This window comes from Macadamia integrifolia, chromosome 5, assembly GCF_013358625.1.
Source record: "Macadamia integrifolia cultivar HAES 741 chromosome 5, SCU_Mint_v3, whole genome shotgun sequence".
Taxonomy (NCBI): Eukaryota; Viridiplantae; Streptophyta; class Magnoliopsida; order Proteales; family Proteaceae; genus Macadamia; species Macadamia integrifolia.
The window spans coordinates 45,317,225-45,334,750 of NC_056561.1; the positions used below are offsets into that span (position 1 = coordinate 45,317,225).

General features: G+C 38.3%; 1 protein-coding gene across 1 annotated transcript; it reads right to left on the bottom strand.

The window, feature by feature from the left end:
* Positions 1–744: 744 nt before the first annotated feature.
* LOC122079375 (retinoblastoma-related protein) lies at positions 745–16,913 on the bottom strand. Its single transcript, XM_042645783.1, has 20 exons — positions 16,301–16,913; positions 16,071–16,213; positions 15,846–15,978; positions 15,594–15,698; positions 15,306–15,448; positions 15,114–15,210; positions 14,947–14,993; positions 13,312–13,498; positions 13,039–13,105; positions 12,733–12,912; positions 12,435–12,628; positions 11,474–12,353; positions 11,034–11,190; positions 10,862–10,934; positions 7,625–7,801; positions 7,422–7,541; positions 7,203–7,335; positions 6,959–7,071; positions 1,256–1,371; positions 745–1,147 (listed from the first exon to the last, which is right to left on the bottom strand). Exons 3-20 carry the CDS (start codon positions 15,933–15,935, stop codon positions 1,012–1,014), a joined length of 3,015 nt encoding a protein of 1,004 aa, XP_042501717.1. The 5' UTR covers positions 15,936–15,978; positions 16,071–16,213; positions 16,301–16,913; the 3' UTR covers positions 745–1,011.
* Between the last annotated feature and the right edge of the window lie 613 nt (positions 16,914–17,526).

Sequence of the window (17,526 nt, forward strand, 5' to 3'; positions counted from 1 at the left end):
TTTTTTTTGAGCAAAAGAAAACTTCTCTTGGGAATTTAAAATTAAAAAATTAAATCTTCTCTTGATCTTGGATCAGAACATGTCAAACATAAAAAGAAATTCTTAAACTAAGTAAAAAATACAATTTCTTTTCTTTTCTTTTCTCTTGGCTGCCAAACACAGCCTATAGGTCCCACACGTATTACTAGCCCATGACCATGACCACGTCCACAATTGGAGTAAAGCATAGTCAACCATTTCCTGCCCGCTGGCATTTCCTGAAAATAAAATTTCTGATGCTGACCTGATAGACCAAAACAAATTGCTGAATAAAGTGGGGTGATGACACCCTCTTCCCAAGCCTCCACAACACCTCCCCGCCCCTTAAATAAATTATTAAAAAAAAATAAAAAATAAACTTGATAGAAATCAGGCTTGAGTTCCATAACTTGCTCCTACAATAGATCAGTTAAATTAGATTTTCCCATTTTCTTGTACAAGTCCGGCCATAGTTATAAAAATCAGATTGGATCAGTCAAAATCGCTTGGATCGGACTGGTACTGACCGATCCTCTGACACAATCTAAGGGTGAAATGGTCCAAAAGAGCATAAAAAAAAAGGGGTGGGGAGGTACACATCCATCCAATCCTGAATGATCTGGATCGATTTTGGTTGAGGCCAATCCTGAGCGTTAAAACCTTTAGTCCAGCAGATTCATTTAACATTTATATGGCTATAGAGGGACCTAAACCAGGACCCAAACCTTTGACAAGCAACAATGTTTCATTCACTAACAGCAAGCAATACAAAGATTTTATTAACTTAGTTTAGTTAGAAGCATACTTGTTGAAGGCTTGAAAAGCCAAAAGATCTAACACAAGTACCACTCACTAGGGTGGTAGTGGCCCTTCTACAGCAGATTACCACTCATACACAGCACTTTAACTTGTGCAACAAGGCATAGATTAAGAAAAGGGGGGGGGGGGGGGGGGGAGGAAAGTTGATTTACAAAGGGAAAACCCATAATAAGGTTAGCAGTCAGGTTGCTCAGATTTTAAGGCAGCAGCACCTGAAGATGAGGCACAACTGCCATTCTGAAGGTAAAGACTGCCCATTACAACAGAGTCACTTACCAAGCCATCAAAGTTGAGTGCACGCTTCCGGGTGCTGAAAAAGTTGGGGGTTGGGAAATAAAAGAAACAAGATCATCAGAAAATGTATCTGGAAGGTTTAACTTGGGAGATTGGCAGTATCCAAAAGAATATAATTTCATACCCATTTAATCGGTTATTAATTGCAGTCAGGTCCTTGGAGGGGCTTTGATAAGCATGAGTGCTCTCTCCTACGCAAGCATAATAGCTTTTAGAGCTGTGTGAGATGAGAGCATCCATCTGTAGATAAAAATTAACAGCAAGATGAAGCAAAATATGAAACATAAATGAAAACAAGAAACAAGAGATGGGAAAGTGGGGAAAAGCTAGAAGGAAAAGACCTCGCATTGAGAATTAGTTTTGTTGCTCTTAGCACAGCCTAGTACACTACAATGCACCCATCTTGACCATTCATCGGGTGGGACACCTTTTAGATAAGCTTTGGGCTCAAGATGACAGACCCAAGGTCTTAAATGATAAGAGATCACAAGCTTAGATGCCCCTTTTTTTTTTCTGGATAGGTGCTAAAACAGATAGGATTCAACAGCAAGGAAAAGCTTATAGATGGCCACGCACATGCATACCAGGATGCAGAGATCATATTTAGACAATACTACACTAAGACTTTCTACTCTATTCTCTATGCTGCATCAAGATTATGCAGTAACCAATATTTGCAGTCTCAAAATGCTTGTGGACAGTAACAAAGGTTGCCAAAGAAGGCATGGAAAGTTATAGTCAAGTAAATAATGATGGAAAACAAATTATAAAAATCAAATTGGTTAAAATTACAAGAAAATAAAATCTTCCAAAATCATAGTTGGCACGACACCAAGGCAGTGGAGGGTTGTTTAAGCGCTTAGGCGAGAAGCCGCCCCCGCCCTAAGGCGAACATCGTGATCAAGTGTTTTTTTTTTTTCCCCCTCTTTTCTAACATTATTTAGTAAGCTATATATACTTTGTATCATAAAGTCATTAAAATTCAACATTAAGCTACATTAAATCATAAAAAATCAACATTTAGATATATATTGTTGTTCTATAATAAGTTTGACTGGTCAAATGATTTTATTTTTACATGAGACTTTTTGTATTAACTATAACATAAAATCAGTTTTCCAACAAGTCTAAGATTACTTAAATCTGAGTTGTAGTAACAAAGTTATGTTCCAATCAAACTTATTTTAAAGTGTGCGAATGCTGTTAAAATCTCCTGAATGAAAATAATTTTATGGATATCAAAATAAAAAATTATTTTACCGGACTTTTGGTTTTTAGCAATATTTTCATATGATAAGATTTATAAAATTTTCATAATTGAGAAAAACCCAGCATTTAAAAGTTGAAAATCGCCCCTATAACTAAAATTCAGTTTTTGTTCTTAGACTGGGTGTTGACTTTTTATCCTTTGAAATTTGATTTTTAAACTATTTTTACTAGGGATTCAAATAAGGAGTATTTGCTTATTTATGAATAATATTTATTTCATTTACTTAAATGATGTTTGGCATAAATAAATGCCAAAACACAAGGCGACTGTCGCCTAGGCCCCAGGAAAACGGCACGGATGCCAAGTTGTCGCCTTGGCGATGCCTTGACAACTATCGCCACGATAATGGCAAGCTCCAGTTAACAACCAAATGAAGTTCATCTATCAGTACAACAAATAAAGGGGAAAGTTTCCGGCACACCAGAACCAGGAAACTTTCCGGCATGCCCAGATATAACTCCCCAATGGCCATTCATTTCATCATCCACTCAGAGGTTGAATCTGAGACCAATTCTCCACGTGTCATTGGAATACTTTGAGAATTGTTTAAAATATCGACCTGCATGGCAGAAAAATAGCCAGTGCAGTAGAAACAAATCCAGAAAAAGGTTGTTCCTGGAATCATTTTCCCACAAATAATCACTCCATGAAGCTATCTATAGGATTAGGTCCCATGGCCAGAAAAGAACCATTCAACTATGAATTTGCTTCGGTTCTGGTATGTTTTCACTAAATTTCAACGTGAAAGAAACATGTTTAGACTGCATACATGACACTAAAGCACTAGTGCAGCAAATGTTTCTTTCACACAATAACACTATGAGAAGCAGCCATGCTCTGTAAAATTTTGAGTTTGGCAATGGAGGACACAGCAAGCTATAGCATTTAGTTCAGGGTGATGCAGCCAGCCAATCTTAAATTGCAATCAATGAATCAGAGATCAGACGGCTGCTCCACAGGCCAAGATCTAAAGTATTTCCTGATAAATCAAGGTTGAAAAAGACAGCCTGATTTCCTGGTTCAATAGCCAGCATTGGGGAAAGGACGAGGGAAGAAAGAGAGGACAAGAGAAGGAAGACTTCTAGGCTATACACAATTCAAATCCAAATTCTGTATTCCATTCCATTAATCATCATCATGGGGTGTGGTAATATATTTATAATAAAACAAGAATATCTCCTAAATCTAAAACTCATAAGTAGCAAGACTAACTGAACTAATAAAGGCTTTGTTATACTTAATTATAAAGGGTGTACCCATTGCATGAGTCTCCCGCTATGCATGGTCAGGGGAGGGGCATATGTACACAATCTAAACCCCACTTTTGTGGAGAGACTATTCCCCTTTTTTTAACTTGCGACCACCAGGTTGCAATAGAGCAACCTCAATGTTGTCCCGCCCTCTTTAAAATACTATACTAAATAGAATTATTGAAGCCTACATCTTTAATATAACTTTGTTGGGGGTACGATGTCTTGCATTTCGTCTTTGTAAGCAATCTAAGAGATGTGTGAGGACAAGCATGGTAACCTTATTCTCCATTGATAGTGAAGCAGGTCTCATATTACTGTGGACGTAGGCAATCTTACCGAACCACGTAAATCTTTGTGTGCAATTGTGTGATTTTTGTTTGTGTTCTCCATTCGTTTTCTACATCGTTTTATGGTTCCATATCTACAACAAGGGAGAGAGGGAATCACACAAGAAGAAAAAGGGAAGGGGAGATGAAGATCGCATTATGACTTTGGCCACACAGGCACTCACAATTCAAATACTTCACGATTTCATTCTTCAAATATAAATTCTAATTGCATAGTTATATATACTTAAACAAAAATCAATTAATTAAAAAAAAAAAAAAAAAAAAAAAAAAAGAAAAGAAAGAAAGAAAAAAGAAAGAAAGAAAGGAAACCTACTCTAATTTGGAAACTCAAATTAATTAGGAAATGAAATCTTAATAGCTATCTCCTACTATTGCAAGTTAATCCTAAAACATCCTACTAGCCAAAGAGCCAAATTAGACCCGGTTTGTCTCCATCTAGATACCCAAATAGATTTGGATTAGTCCAAGGTAGTGTTCCTGCATCAAAATTGGGCCAAAACAACTAACCACATTAGGACTCTTTAATGACTAAATTAAAGCCAACTAAATTACCTAATGGATAAAGTCGTACCCGGTGCACGAGGCTCCCTCATGTGCGAGGTCCAGGGGGCGAAAACTACGCAGCCTTACCCTGAGAATGTCGAGAGGCTATTTTGACTGCTTGACTACCAGGTCGCAACATTCGTACCTTACCATTTGACCTAGAACACCCTTAGTAATTCATCCCACTACTATTTCAAAAATCTATTCTGTACTCTTTTAGACCCTCACTTCTAAGCCTTATATCTAGCTAACAATTAACACCTAAATAATTAACCGCCATATGAAAATAGGACTGATGCAATCCCAGGGTTCAGAAACCCTGTTAGGGACGCTATGGGCCCACCCAAGTAACAAACAACAAAAATGATGAGGTCGATGGAAATTTCATAATTGATTGGGAGTTTAAAATCCTTTCACAAAGGAACAAATAGCCTAGGGACAGAATAGTAAATTAATGAAAAGAGAAGGATTCTTGGAAATCTATAAGATTGGGGATAGAAGTGCAGGGTAACAAAGGAAGGGCATAATGATAAACCAGCACTAAAGGCCTTTATGTAAATCGACAAACAATGTCATCTTCCTCACTCGTATGGTTAACCTCAGCCATAAAATCAGTTCCCAAACAAATCGACACTACTCCCTCATGAGACCTTGATTCAACCTAGAATTTCGGACCTAGAGTCATTACTCATTGGCTCATCGACTCTGACAACAGGTTCCGAGATAATCAACAAGAGAGTTATCCATACCTGAAAATGACCATGGGGTTAAGAGTATGCCCAACTGAAATTCCAGATCAAGTTCTTACAGCAAAGGAGATGTTTGGGGCTGAAGTTCTAGGGGATGAATCGCCTTAAGGTAACCTCCAAAATATGAAAAGGAAAGGATGAGGGATGAGAGAGAATGGAAACCAAGTTGAGGAAATTACATCAATAATAGAACTAAGAAGTAAGAAGAAGAGATGAGAAAGTAGCGCCTGACAGAAGATGTTTCAGATTTGCAGGGAAGAGAGAAGAGAAAGAAGGGAGGGCACACGAGCATAGGCCACGCAGGCACTCAAACAAAAACCAATTCCATTCCATAATCAAATCTGAAAATTCATAAGAAATTAAAACTCCTAAAAGTAGAAGCCAACTCAAAATATAAAACTAGTATCTTCCTACGTAGCTATCTCCTACCAAATAAAATAAATAGAAGATTACAATACATAGCATCCTAATAAATAAAATAAATATCTAATTTATCCTCCTAGACCCAATAAGATGGATCCAGTTCTTGGTCTCGGTTTTTTTACATTGGATTCGGCCCAGTCCACCGAAGCAATGCTCCATCAAGGACCAATTTTAGGATTGGGCCTACAACAACAACACGATCCAGCTGCATCTGCTTAAAATGGAAACTACTGAACACTTTAAGCAAAAGCATTACAGGTGCATGTCCTAAAACTTTAATCAAACCAACAGGATAAAAGTATGGGAAAGGAAAGTACATGCTGTCAGTGTGTACTTCCCTCTCAGCCTCTCTCCTCTCTCCTCTCTCCCTTCTCTCCCCTTTATAAATATGTGGGCATCCTTCTCTCTCATTAAATATACCATTTTACTACCTCTATTGGCTTGGTGTGTAAGATGCCAATATAAAGGGCAACATGCGGATCCCTCTCCCTAAAAATATTAACAAGAACTTGGCAGGTTCTTCTGGACAGACCAAACAGATGTCTAGTAAAGAGAATTATTGGATAGTCATAAAAGCATGGTTCGAAATCTCGCCGAATTTCGGTCTTTTTTTTTTTTTTTTTTTTTTTGCCGAAAACGAAATTACATACAAAATAACATTTATACAAAATTTCGGTATCGTTTCAGTATCTCGGTCATCTCGGTACATTCCATGTGTTATAAATACCATATCTCGGTCAAAATTTCGACTGTCTCGCCTGTCTCGGTGGTTTCGGTTCCATTTGCATATTTTGAAGAAAAAACACTCTAAGTCTCCAACAAACCTCTAATTAGCCACATTATCATACATTTTGACTTCCATTGAATTCCTACAAGATCTACACATTCAAAGCTTAGGAAAGGTAAAGTTCTTTCTCCAAAACCAAGTAAAATTTTCAGAACAATTTGACGGTTGCTGCGAAACAAAGGTGCAAGTCTAAAACAATGTTATGTCCTAATATTTTTGCATTTTTATGTTATAAGCATGTTTATTAACCTTAAAATAAGTTACCCACCAAGTTTCAGGACAAAATATGGTCGTTTGACCGCCGAAACAATCAACTAAAAAAAAAATACACCATTTTGGCCGAAATTTCGCCAAAACGAAACGAAACTTCAATTTCTAAACCCACCGAAACACCGAAACGAAACAAGATTTCGAACCTTGCATAAAAGTAGCCAAATAAAGCAATAGCATACCTTTGATGACCGCAGTGGAGAGACATAGACATTATGTGCTGCAGACACTTTCTTCGGGGACATATCAGGAAGACTTGGGAATTGAGTTAACCGAGGTGATCCAGGACATTGACCTACTTGGCAAACAAAGAGACAGTTAAGAACTTTATTTTTTTTATTTGTAAATTTGTTGATGTATGAAGAATGGCATGCAAAGGAAAGGATAGAACAAATTAAAACTGACAGAGAATCCAAGAGGGTGTACCATCATTATTATTGTTAACTTCAGGGACCCGGTTAGCTTCTGGTGTTGCACCAGCAGGACCAAGCTCCACCAGCAGAGGCTTTACAGCCGGAATAAATACTTCATTGTAAAATGTGATAATATCAACATGCTCCTGCTCCATTTTCAGTTTCCAAAGCATAACTAGGGTTAGAGTTTATCATAAATTAAAGGTTAAACAGCATAGGGCAAGCAATATACCCCACAACGGCGCGTTGACGACCAGTCGACAAAGACACTGCGGAAAACTTGAGGTTTACATTGGGGTTGCTTCCTATAATTGTAAATGATTTCCTTAAAGGTCAGGTTTAATTGAGAGATCTGCAAGCCACAAAAATGAGACCAATTATAGCAGAAGCATAAATTTGAAGAACTCAAGCTCACACAAGCACCCATGCACAAACCTTTGCAACTCCATAGAGACTGCAGAGGATGATCTGGTCAATGTGCCTATTAAAGAAAAGAGTCGTCTTTTGACTAAGGATTTGTTGTACAAGACAGTAAACACTTTCCCTTATTTGTTGAGACAGTTGTAATCTTTCAACCAAGCCATTGATTCTGACAGCCGCTAACTTTAAAATCTGAGCACAAGGTCATAATACGTAAATATCAAATAAAAAAGAGATGGTATTCAATGGCAAGATAAAGTAACAGATTTTTTTTTGGATAAAAATGGTCAATGAATGAAGTCTCAGAAATCAATCAACAGAGTTCTACTCTCCTCTGTTGTCTCATAGACATCTGATACTGAGACCTGGCACTTTAGCTTAAAAAGGGCAGTGCTAACATCATGATCATTAAATGTGCATGTTGGAAGCTCTCCGAACAAATCAAATAGGCATAATTAAAAATATATTACATCATACAGCAGCAGATGTAGTACTTGGCAGGATTAACTCTAAACAATTGTTTGGAACATTGCAACGGTCTGATCTACAGTTTTCCTTTGGGGATTATTAACTATTAGGCAAGAGATCGATGCCTGGTCACGTGGCCCTTGCACCAGAGTGGGGACCAACGAGAGCGCGTGCAGGGGCATCAACATGAATGGGATTTTTTTTATTTCATGGGGGTGGAGTAGTAATGTACGCGCCTGTGTCTGGGCCAGGGGTCACGTGACCAGGCAGCTTTCTTTTGCCCAAAAAATGTAGGTTGAACTTCTCCTTTGTCAGATTCATGGGAAAATACAGTAAGCAAGAACCCCTAAATACACCTGATGCAGAATCAAAGATCAAGCAGCATCACGGAAAGAAGACCAGAACTTAGTTTGTGGTTCTGGTTTGGAACAGTTTTCTGGTTCTGTTCTGATTTATAGTTCATACCTGATTCGCCCAATAGTGAGGTTATTTTAGAGTCCTCTTTTATTTCTCATATTATTAAGTTGTTTAAACAGGCTGGGATATTACTCATAATTCCAGCCCTGTTTTCGTTCAGTTTCCTTTGCTAGTTAGAAGTACAAGACCTCTTGCATCACAGCTCACGATGGAGGATTTCCAGTCTATGTTTTGCTTTAGTATTCCCCTTTTCTGCCCAATAATGAATATAGATAAGCATGTTCTGGGCTAAGCCCTCCCACGATTTTGAGTCGAAACTGGCTTTAGCCTTTTGGTTCTATGAGATTCGGAGCATACTCTGCTGTTGAAGTCAGTAGAAGACCTGGTGGAATTCCAGGTTGGGTTACAGGTGAGATTCCTAATTATATCCTTCTTCTATTCCTTACCTTCATCTCCTATCAATTTAGGTCAGCTTCTGATTCTTTCCCATTCCTGCGATTTAATATTCAATAAGAACTCTTCAGTTTCTGGTTAGTTCTTTTTTATTACTTGATCTGCTGAATTGCTTTTCATTGTTCTCACGACTACTGCCATCGGATTTCTGGTCATGTGTTTTAGTTTCAATGCTGTTTCAATTTTCAAAACCCAAATGATTTCCGGTTTTCTTACTTGGATTCCATTTCTTCAATTCTCAATTTTCTAATTTGATATTTTGATATCTGAGCTCTGCCATAACATCAGTAGACTGATCTGAAATTCTATTTTCAAAATATCCAAACTCTCTAGTCAATTTCAGAAGTCTTCCTTCAAGTACACTACTTCAAATCCCTATTTTCTGATCTGGTCCTCTTAATCTGATTTCAGATATTGTTCTAGTTCTTATTCTCTATCATTTCAATTCTAAAATTTAAATTTTTTAACACTGTTTTGAATCTGATATTCTGCCTACTGAATTCTGCTTTCTGTTTCAATTTTAGTTTTCTGATTTTGATAGGAAACTAATAAAGTGTTTCGGCAGTAGCAGCAGTGCCAAGAGAAGAACTTGTAATTTCAGGAATTTCAGAATTCCTAGATTCTCTAGGAATCCTAGTCTCACTGGGAATCCTACTCCTACTTTACTATGGATTTCTATTTAATTAGAGTAAAGTTTTCAGTTCCTTTTCCTATTCTGATTATTTTTATACGTCCTACTTCAAGTTGGATTAGGAATCTATAAGTTCAATCATATTATGAGTTGATTTCCTTTCATTATGTCAAATCCTAGTTGGTTTCGACTCCAAACACAACTGGAGGTTCTTGAGTCAATTTAGGAGTTGGTTTAAGTCTTTTATTGATGAATTAAGTAGCCAGTTTTTCACTAGTTGGACTAGGCTATTTCCGGTCATATTATGAGATATATTTGGAGAGTTTATATCTACTTTTGTAACCAGAAATTAAGACGCACGATTTTTTTCTGGGTGAATAAAAAATTCACTAACAAAAGGAAAAAGAGAAACAAGGGACTCCCCTTGAATAAGAGGAGAGAAACAAACAAACAATACATCAAATACAAAGCCCCACCCTCAGCAGAACGAGAAGACACGAATTTTGATATGAATAAAAAGCATGGGTTTTTGCTGTTCTTCTGTGTAACTCAGAAACTGGTTGCAAGATTCAAATACTCAATTGGTGAGGTTCCAATGCTTCTGGTGGCATTCCAGCAAGGCCAGGTGAGAGGTCAGGTCATATATTCTTCGTACACTTGTTCTCCAGTGATAAACTCTGGAGCTCAGCCTTCAAGAAAACCACCAGAAACTTGCACATCTCAGCATCTGACCATCAAACTTGGCGCAAACTTAACAGGATTATTCACACAGTTGATACAGGCCTTCGACCAGAACTGCTACCAATAAGACCAATATTTTCTGAGTTATTAAACTTTTCCTGAATCAGACTGTTGTTCCTATCCTGCGATTTGGGTTTTCTAAAGCCTAACACTAAGGTAGTTAGAATTCCATTAATACCCATGGTACTAATCTGGATCATTGTAACAATTTTTGGGCAACAAATAAAATTTTCAAATACATAATCTAGACTCTTTTGACCTTGAATAAATTATTCATTTTTCTTCCTTCTAAGTAAATTATATCTATTAATGAAAAAGAGTGCTAATATGGTTTACGTCATACATTTCTGGAAAGTCAAATGCTACGCCTCCCACAACATCATATCTAAACAGTGCTTAACAATCAAACAGATAATACCTAAGAAGTCCAGAGTCATCAAAGTCAATTCTGCTCTCATTTTCTATTTAATAAAAGCTCAAGTTATTCTACGAAAGAAAAGAGTTATAAGAGTCACCTACAACAGTTTCTTTTCCATAATTACCTTACTAAAGAAAACATTAATCCCTGTCTCAGCACATGTCTCCCCTCCTCCTCCTGGGTTTGGCCGAGTCGGACTGCAAATAAATTCCCAAATGCAAAATAACCACGAGGGTAAAGAGACTAACCAAAAAAAAAAAGGACATTAGTTTCAGACTGCCATATGAAACCCTTACCTGGCAAAAGCAGACTGTAGAGGCGGTGGTAACTTTGATTTCAGACTGTAGGCCAGGAGACGTTCCTTCACAGGTGATGTGAAGGAATTGCGGTCTACCAAAACATTACGATAATCACTAGATGCTCTTTTTGGAGACCGGATGTCCCCATTCTGACCTGGGGAAAAAAAAAGAGAATGATGGTTTGGAGGAGACCTGAATGAGAATATTAATAGCTAATTTAGCAAGTAAAAATCCGAGCTATTGCATCAACCTTTTCTTTATTTAGGACACTGCCAATGTGGAAAGCAACAGAGAGAAACATTAAAAAAATCCACTCAGAATTTTATGGTGATAACTTCAAAGATCTAAGAGAAGACTCGCTGATACAAAGAAAAATATCAACACACTTGGGGACAGATAACAGGATCTTTAGATGAAAAACAAAATGAAATAGCTACCTGATGAAGCTTCATGCTTCTGCAAAGAAGGCAGAGGGGGCAAGCCTCCACAGGAAATATTATTGAGCATCGCAATCGCATCCAATGATGGCATGGGTTCTGCTAATAACCCCATTCGGTTTATTTCTGCAGAAAGGGCTGGTCTTGCAACAGTCAGCGAATTGTACATTGAGGAACCCTTCTCCCATACCATGCTCTCTAACAGTCTCTCTTCCAAAGAATTAAGATGTCGCCTCAACTCTCTCGGAAGAGACTCTTCATGTCTAATGAAACTCTCAATCACTTTGCTCAAATCAAAAGCTGTGATGCCAGTACTCTCCAAGACTGCAGGAAACAACATGGTAACTGTCTTGTGTGTAGCTAAAACCAGTTCTGCCGAGCATGCAATCATGCATCTATGAAACCTCTCATTGGTCAACAAAGAGGTTAAGTTACAAGCATGCAATATTTGAGATTCTGCATTACACATTGCTTCCAAAACCCTATAATATAACTTCAAAGCTTCCATTCTTCTCTGCTGTGCCCATATGCTGTCCATCAGATTGGCACTTGGAAGACTTCCAGTGCCAGCCCGTTCTGCGAGAGAACTACTTGGGAAGATGGCCTCCAATATTATGTGGGCTCGCCGTGTTACATCATTAGTTACATCCTTAACACAGGATGAAAGAAAACGCTGCAGCTCAGCTGAGGGAGTTGAAGGAAGTGGAGATATAACGGATCTGAGCCACTTTGCAGTAGTCATTGCTGTGCTTACTGGTGTAGGTGCCATCTTCAAAACACCAAAATTACCACCATTTGCAGATGATGCAGAAGGAGAACGTGGAGGAGAAAGTGGAGTAGTTATAGTCTTTGATGGGGATGTCATAGAATCAAACTTTCGCTGCGTAAATTAGACAGAGTAGCTTGGTTAACTAAATTGAAAATAAATTAAATTAATAATGCAATACTCTGCAAAATTCACCTTGAAACCACAGTTATTCACTGCACCCCCTGACAAGCTCCCTGTACCCAGTAAACTGTCATCATGGTTAACAAACATCCTCTCATCTAGTTCACCCTTATTACGGATTGCATCATCATAATCTTTCTCTAGAATGATTAAACTTGATGACAGAGAAGACTCCTCGATTAGATCTTCAAAATAGGTCAATCCATCTGTGCATTCAGAAAGGTAAGAGATTGAGCAAGAGGCAAAGAAGCTCTAACATCCCCTAATGAAATAATCAATTATTAAAACTAGAAACAAAAAAAATACAGACCTGTATCAATATTTGCTAGATTCTCAGATCTACATTCTGATGCCATGCGGGGGGTTTTCTTCAAAATATCCACTATTAAATTATTGGCTTTGTCCATTGTTCTCCTCAACTCATCTTCTGAGGTATCATAAATGTTGCAAAGAGATGCAAGAAGGTCCACACCTTTGTTTCCTTTCCTAACTGCACCAAATATTTAAGGTAAGCACCTGTAAACAACTTAAAAGAAACCATGAGAAAGGCCATGAAGGAGGAAGGGACATATTTCAAATAGAAACCGCCAAAATTTCATGCATATTAAGTAATTACCGAATCGGGGGCAATCATGGATAGAGAAGTTCCTCAAGCATACAGGTATGTGAAGAATCAAGATAGCCTGTCACAAATTTTGCACAGATATTACAGACTTGCTTTCTTTTACTTAAAATTAAAAGATCAGTTAAATCCCCCCCTGGCCGGCCCCAAACCCAAGAAAAAAGCTGAGAAAGATCTTTATTAAAAATTAAGAAGATATGGAAGAACTTGTGGAAAACTTTTACAGATTCCAGTGATTAATGATATGTGATGCAAGAAATAACTGACCAATATAGCAACCAATCCATTTGTGCAAGTCACAAGGTCCTTGAACCGGCTGAAAGCATGGGTACGAAGTGCCAAGAACAGCAACCATCCAAACCGATGATAATCTGACACATAGCTTGTAGATATCTGCTTGCCTTCACTTTCCTCTCTTGTTAGGAAAAATTCTTTATAAGCACGTTTGTAGTACCTATGTACCATGGAATAGACATTAAAAGATGTCACCAAGCACAAGTTTCAAAAGCAAACAAACTAAGAAAAGGTGAGTGTATTCTTGAGAGCAAAGCAACAAAGTTATATTAACACAAGATTTGGAAAGCTATCCACTTTAATGTTAGCTCCAAGCTCCCGAGTTCGATTCCCCCTGGCAAAAGATTGTTTGTTTTATTGTATGGTTTACTAGTCACATCCCTTGCCATAGTTTCACTGCTTGGAGAACCCTCTCCAACTGCCTCCCCACCCAGTTTTTCTCCTCTACCGGCATATTCATGTCTCTCCCTCTTGCTATATTTGCTGGAATAGAATCAAAGACTCCGACCACCTCTTCTTCAGTTGTCCCTTTTCTTCTTCTATTTGGAAAGAGTCTTCAGTTCTTGATGGCCTGGCAAGAGACGTATCCTCCCCCTCCATAGGGAATGGATTTCGGTAATATAACTTTTTCTAGATCTTCCAACTATGGCACTGCCGGATAGCTCGCCTTATGTGCTGCCATCAACCACGTATGAATGGAACAGAATCTTCATAAATGGACTCCCAATTCTTGGTATTCGACAAAATTTGGAAAGCCATCTATATTGATGTTAGTTCCAAGCTTCACATGCTTCCCCCCGGCCCTATTAGAGATTCCCCAAATTTATAAAACTCAAAAAACAAAGACTCCTAATTTCTTCCTAAAACTTAGACTCACAAAAATAGAAACTCAGTAAAACTCAAATTGGAAATTTACCTATATGTCTAATAGTCACCCCAAAATAGAAGATTATATATCTTTCCCAAATAAAATAAATCCAAAATATCCTAGTCAGAACAAGGTTGGGACCCTGTTCATCTTGGTCTGGGTTCTTGGGTTCAAATCGGGTCAACCACGAATCTGCATCAACTGTTTCACCTGATATCTGTTATTTTCTTCTCTAGTTGTTCTGTTGAACCCTACTCTGCAATACTGTTTGAGCTAAATTCCGACTGGTTTCTCTGGTTTGATTTTAGTGTCCATTAATTATTCAAATATCTCTGTTCCATCCTCGTTATTCTTACCCGTGCAAATTCTCCATAATCAAGGACTTGTAAATTTCACAAGTTTCTAAAAGCAACATTCAGGGAAGAGTGACACAAAAATAACTGATGGGTTGAAAAGGAAATGTTTGAATAGTTTATGGAAATTGTACAAGAAGCATGTTTCTTAAAATCCTAAAAAAAAGAAAGGGCAAGGGTTGAACTATCACTGTATATTTAATGAAAAAAAAAAAAGTGTTGAACTTGCACTGTATATTTGAACAGGAAATGTTTGAATAGTTTTATGGAAATTGTACAAGTAGCATGTTTCATAAAATCCTAAAAAAAAGAAAGGGCGAGTGTTGAACTTGCACTGTATATCTTAATAAATAAAAAACAGAAAAGTAGGAATACTAGGGTACTCACTTGCTTAAAAGGCTCAAGTGCACAAAATTGGCCTGCAATTCCTTTGCCTGGTTCCAAAAACAAAAAATGCAGAATTATGTGAAAGCAAATCCTGAGAAAGAGTCACACATAATCACACTTTTTTTCAGGTAAATATAATCAAGACCCTCTACTTTCTATTTCAATACCTCAAGTCTCTTCTCCCAATCTGCACCATAGTGATTACTCAGAATTGGACCAACCTTGAGAAAGAACTGTGGCATCTCTTTGAAAAAATCAACAACGCTGCAAAAGCAGGCAAGGAAAGATAACCAGTATAAAACCAGGAAATTTATTGGCAAAGTAATGCCGGTGCATAGGAGAGTGTAAGAGTAAGATACTTCAGCTTAGCGACTCTTAATATTTGGCATAGAGTAAATCCATTTTCATCAGTCTCCTGCTTCACTTTCCCAGTGTTCCCTTCACCCAGTCTCTTCACAGAGTACAGAATGAAGGCAAACCAAAATCGTTCAATTTCTTCAGGCTAACAGGAAAACAGGAAAACAGGAAAAAACAAACCATTTGAGTAAAGATGAAAACAAGTAGAAATTCAAAACATTTAAAAAACAAAACAAAAATAAAAATTTATTAGAGGAAGATAGAGGATTGATCGTTAAGTTAGGGTATACCGTTCCACTCCCAACAGCCGATATGTTTGCTAGCAGAAGATGCTTGCTTTCTTTGAACAATTCCGTAGCTCGTGTTAGCGTATTTTCATCCAGTGATAGTCCACTCTGTAACCAAATCTCAAAATTTAGGTCATTGTCAATGATTCAACTTCAAGAAGGAAAGGCAGTAAGAGTGCATAAAAGACGCAGTTCATGGCAAGAAACTTTAGAAAGTGATGGGCGTGAAGACTACTAATCATATAAAGAATAAACCTTGCAGAGCTCTGTAAAACGAGCTTCCATGCCACCAATGTCATCAGAATGCAAGATAGCTGTAGAACTCATGGGTTTAAGGTCTTCCATCTTTTTCAACACAATTAGGAAGATAGATTCAAACTAGGTCTCCCTGCATCCATGAATTTAAGGAAAATATCAAGACAAAGAAAGAAATAATGTTTTGAATGTCAGATTCAACAATCAGATTATCAAAGCAGTCACCTATTGCCTGAAGAATACCAGCCCGAACAGCAAGGGTGCAACCAACAGAGCCGAATTGAAACGAAGGGGATCTGAAGCAGCTGTTACAACCTGACCTTGATGATTCCTGATGACGAAGCCGATACCCGAGGAAGCCTTATTACCTGAAAGAGATACACAGCGGTTGAGCTTAAATGAGTGCACAAGGGGGGTGATCCATATTAGCGTTGAAACAGGTGAAGGAGACTGACCAAGTGGCAATGCTATAAAACGGAAGAGAAATTTTTGTATTCCTCAAAGGCAGAAGATGCTAGTGAAAAGATATCCAGAGGAGATTGATTGGTCTGATCCAAACGAGATGCGTTTCGAGCTCTCCAAATACTCACTACCCACCAACCATTTTCTTTATCTCTCGACAGCAATTCAGACCATTTAGAGATCCAATCAGAAATTAACGTGAGAGGGTTACCAAACCATACGGCTTGTGCGAATGGACAGTGTAAAATGTTATCAACTCTTTACGAAGCAACACCGCAACTGTGTGGGATCAATCGGAATTTTACGCGAATGAAGGCCGGCAGCACACACTTCCCATAGGAAAGTCTTAACCTTATGAAGAGACTGGCATCCACAAATAGTTTTCCAAACTGAAGATGGAATCAGAGAAGGGGATCTGTTAGATGATGTGGATGGACGAGGTTGGAGCACCTGCCGTTGCTGGTTGCAGAGTAGATACGACGAATTCGCAATCGGAAGCCGGCGTCTCTGATCGAATAGAACCCAAAGGGTGAAATGGGTCCAAAGCTTCTGTTGGAAACACAAACCCTCCTCTCTTCCCTCCCTTTTCACTCTCTCTCTCCCTCTTTGGAACTTTTTCTATTTTTCTCCTCCTTTTTTAGGAAACCCTCCGTGTGCTCGCGCGGGAAAAACAACATAACATGATGGCATGCATATCATGCCATGGATCCATCTGATACGAACAGCACCACCGCATAGCATTCCCAATGAATGATCGACACGTGGATGATTTACGGTTTTTTACCGCCAAATTTCCGCCATCCACGCCTAACGCTGTTAAATCTACCGTTACGCCACACCCATACACACGATAGCACGAGGGAGTGCAATGGAAACCCTAAAACCGGGCCGGTGGACTCGAGAATCTCAGATCGGTGCGAATCTCCAAATGGGTTTGGCCTTTTGGGCTTTCCCAGGGCCCACCGGTCTCGCAACTGTACTTGACGCGCCTGGCCTTGTGCACGGTCGTGGTTTGAGTACATGGAATCGGGGTTGGGACCGGTCAAGGTCAATATCGGTCTGATCAATCCAGATTAAACAAAAATAATCCTGGTTTCAATTTAAAAAATGTTTTTTTTACTAATTTATCATTTAGCCGTATATTTAACCTTCATTCATACTGATATGATGGTATCAGCTAAGAATTGGGATCGGTTAAAATAGATACCAATCCAACCGA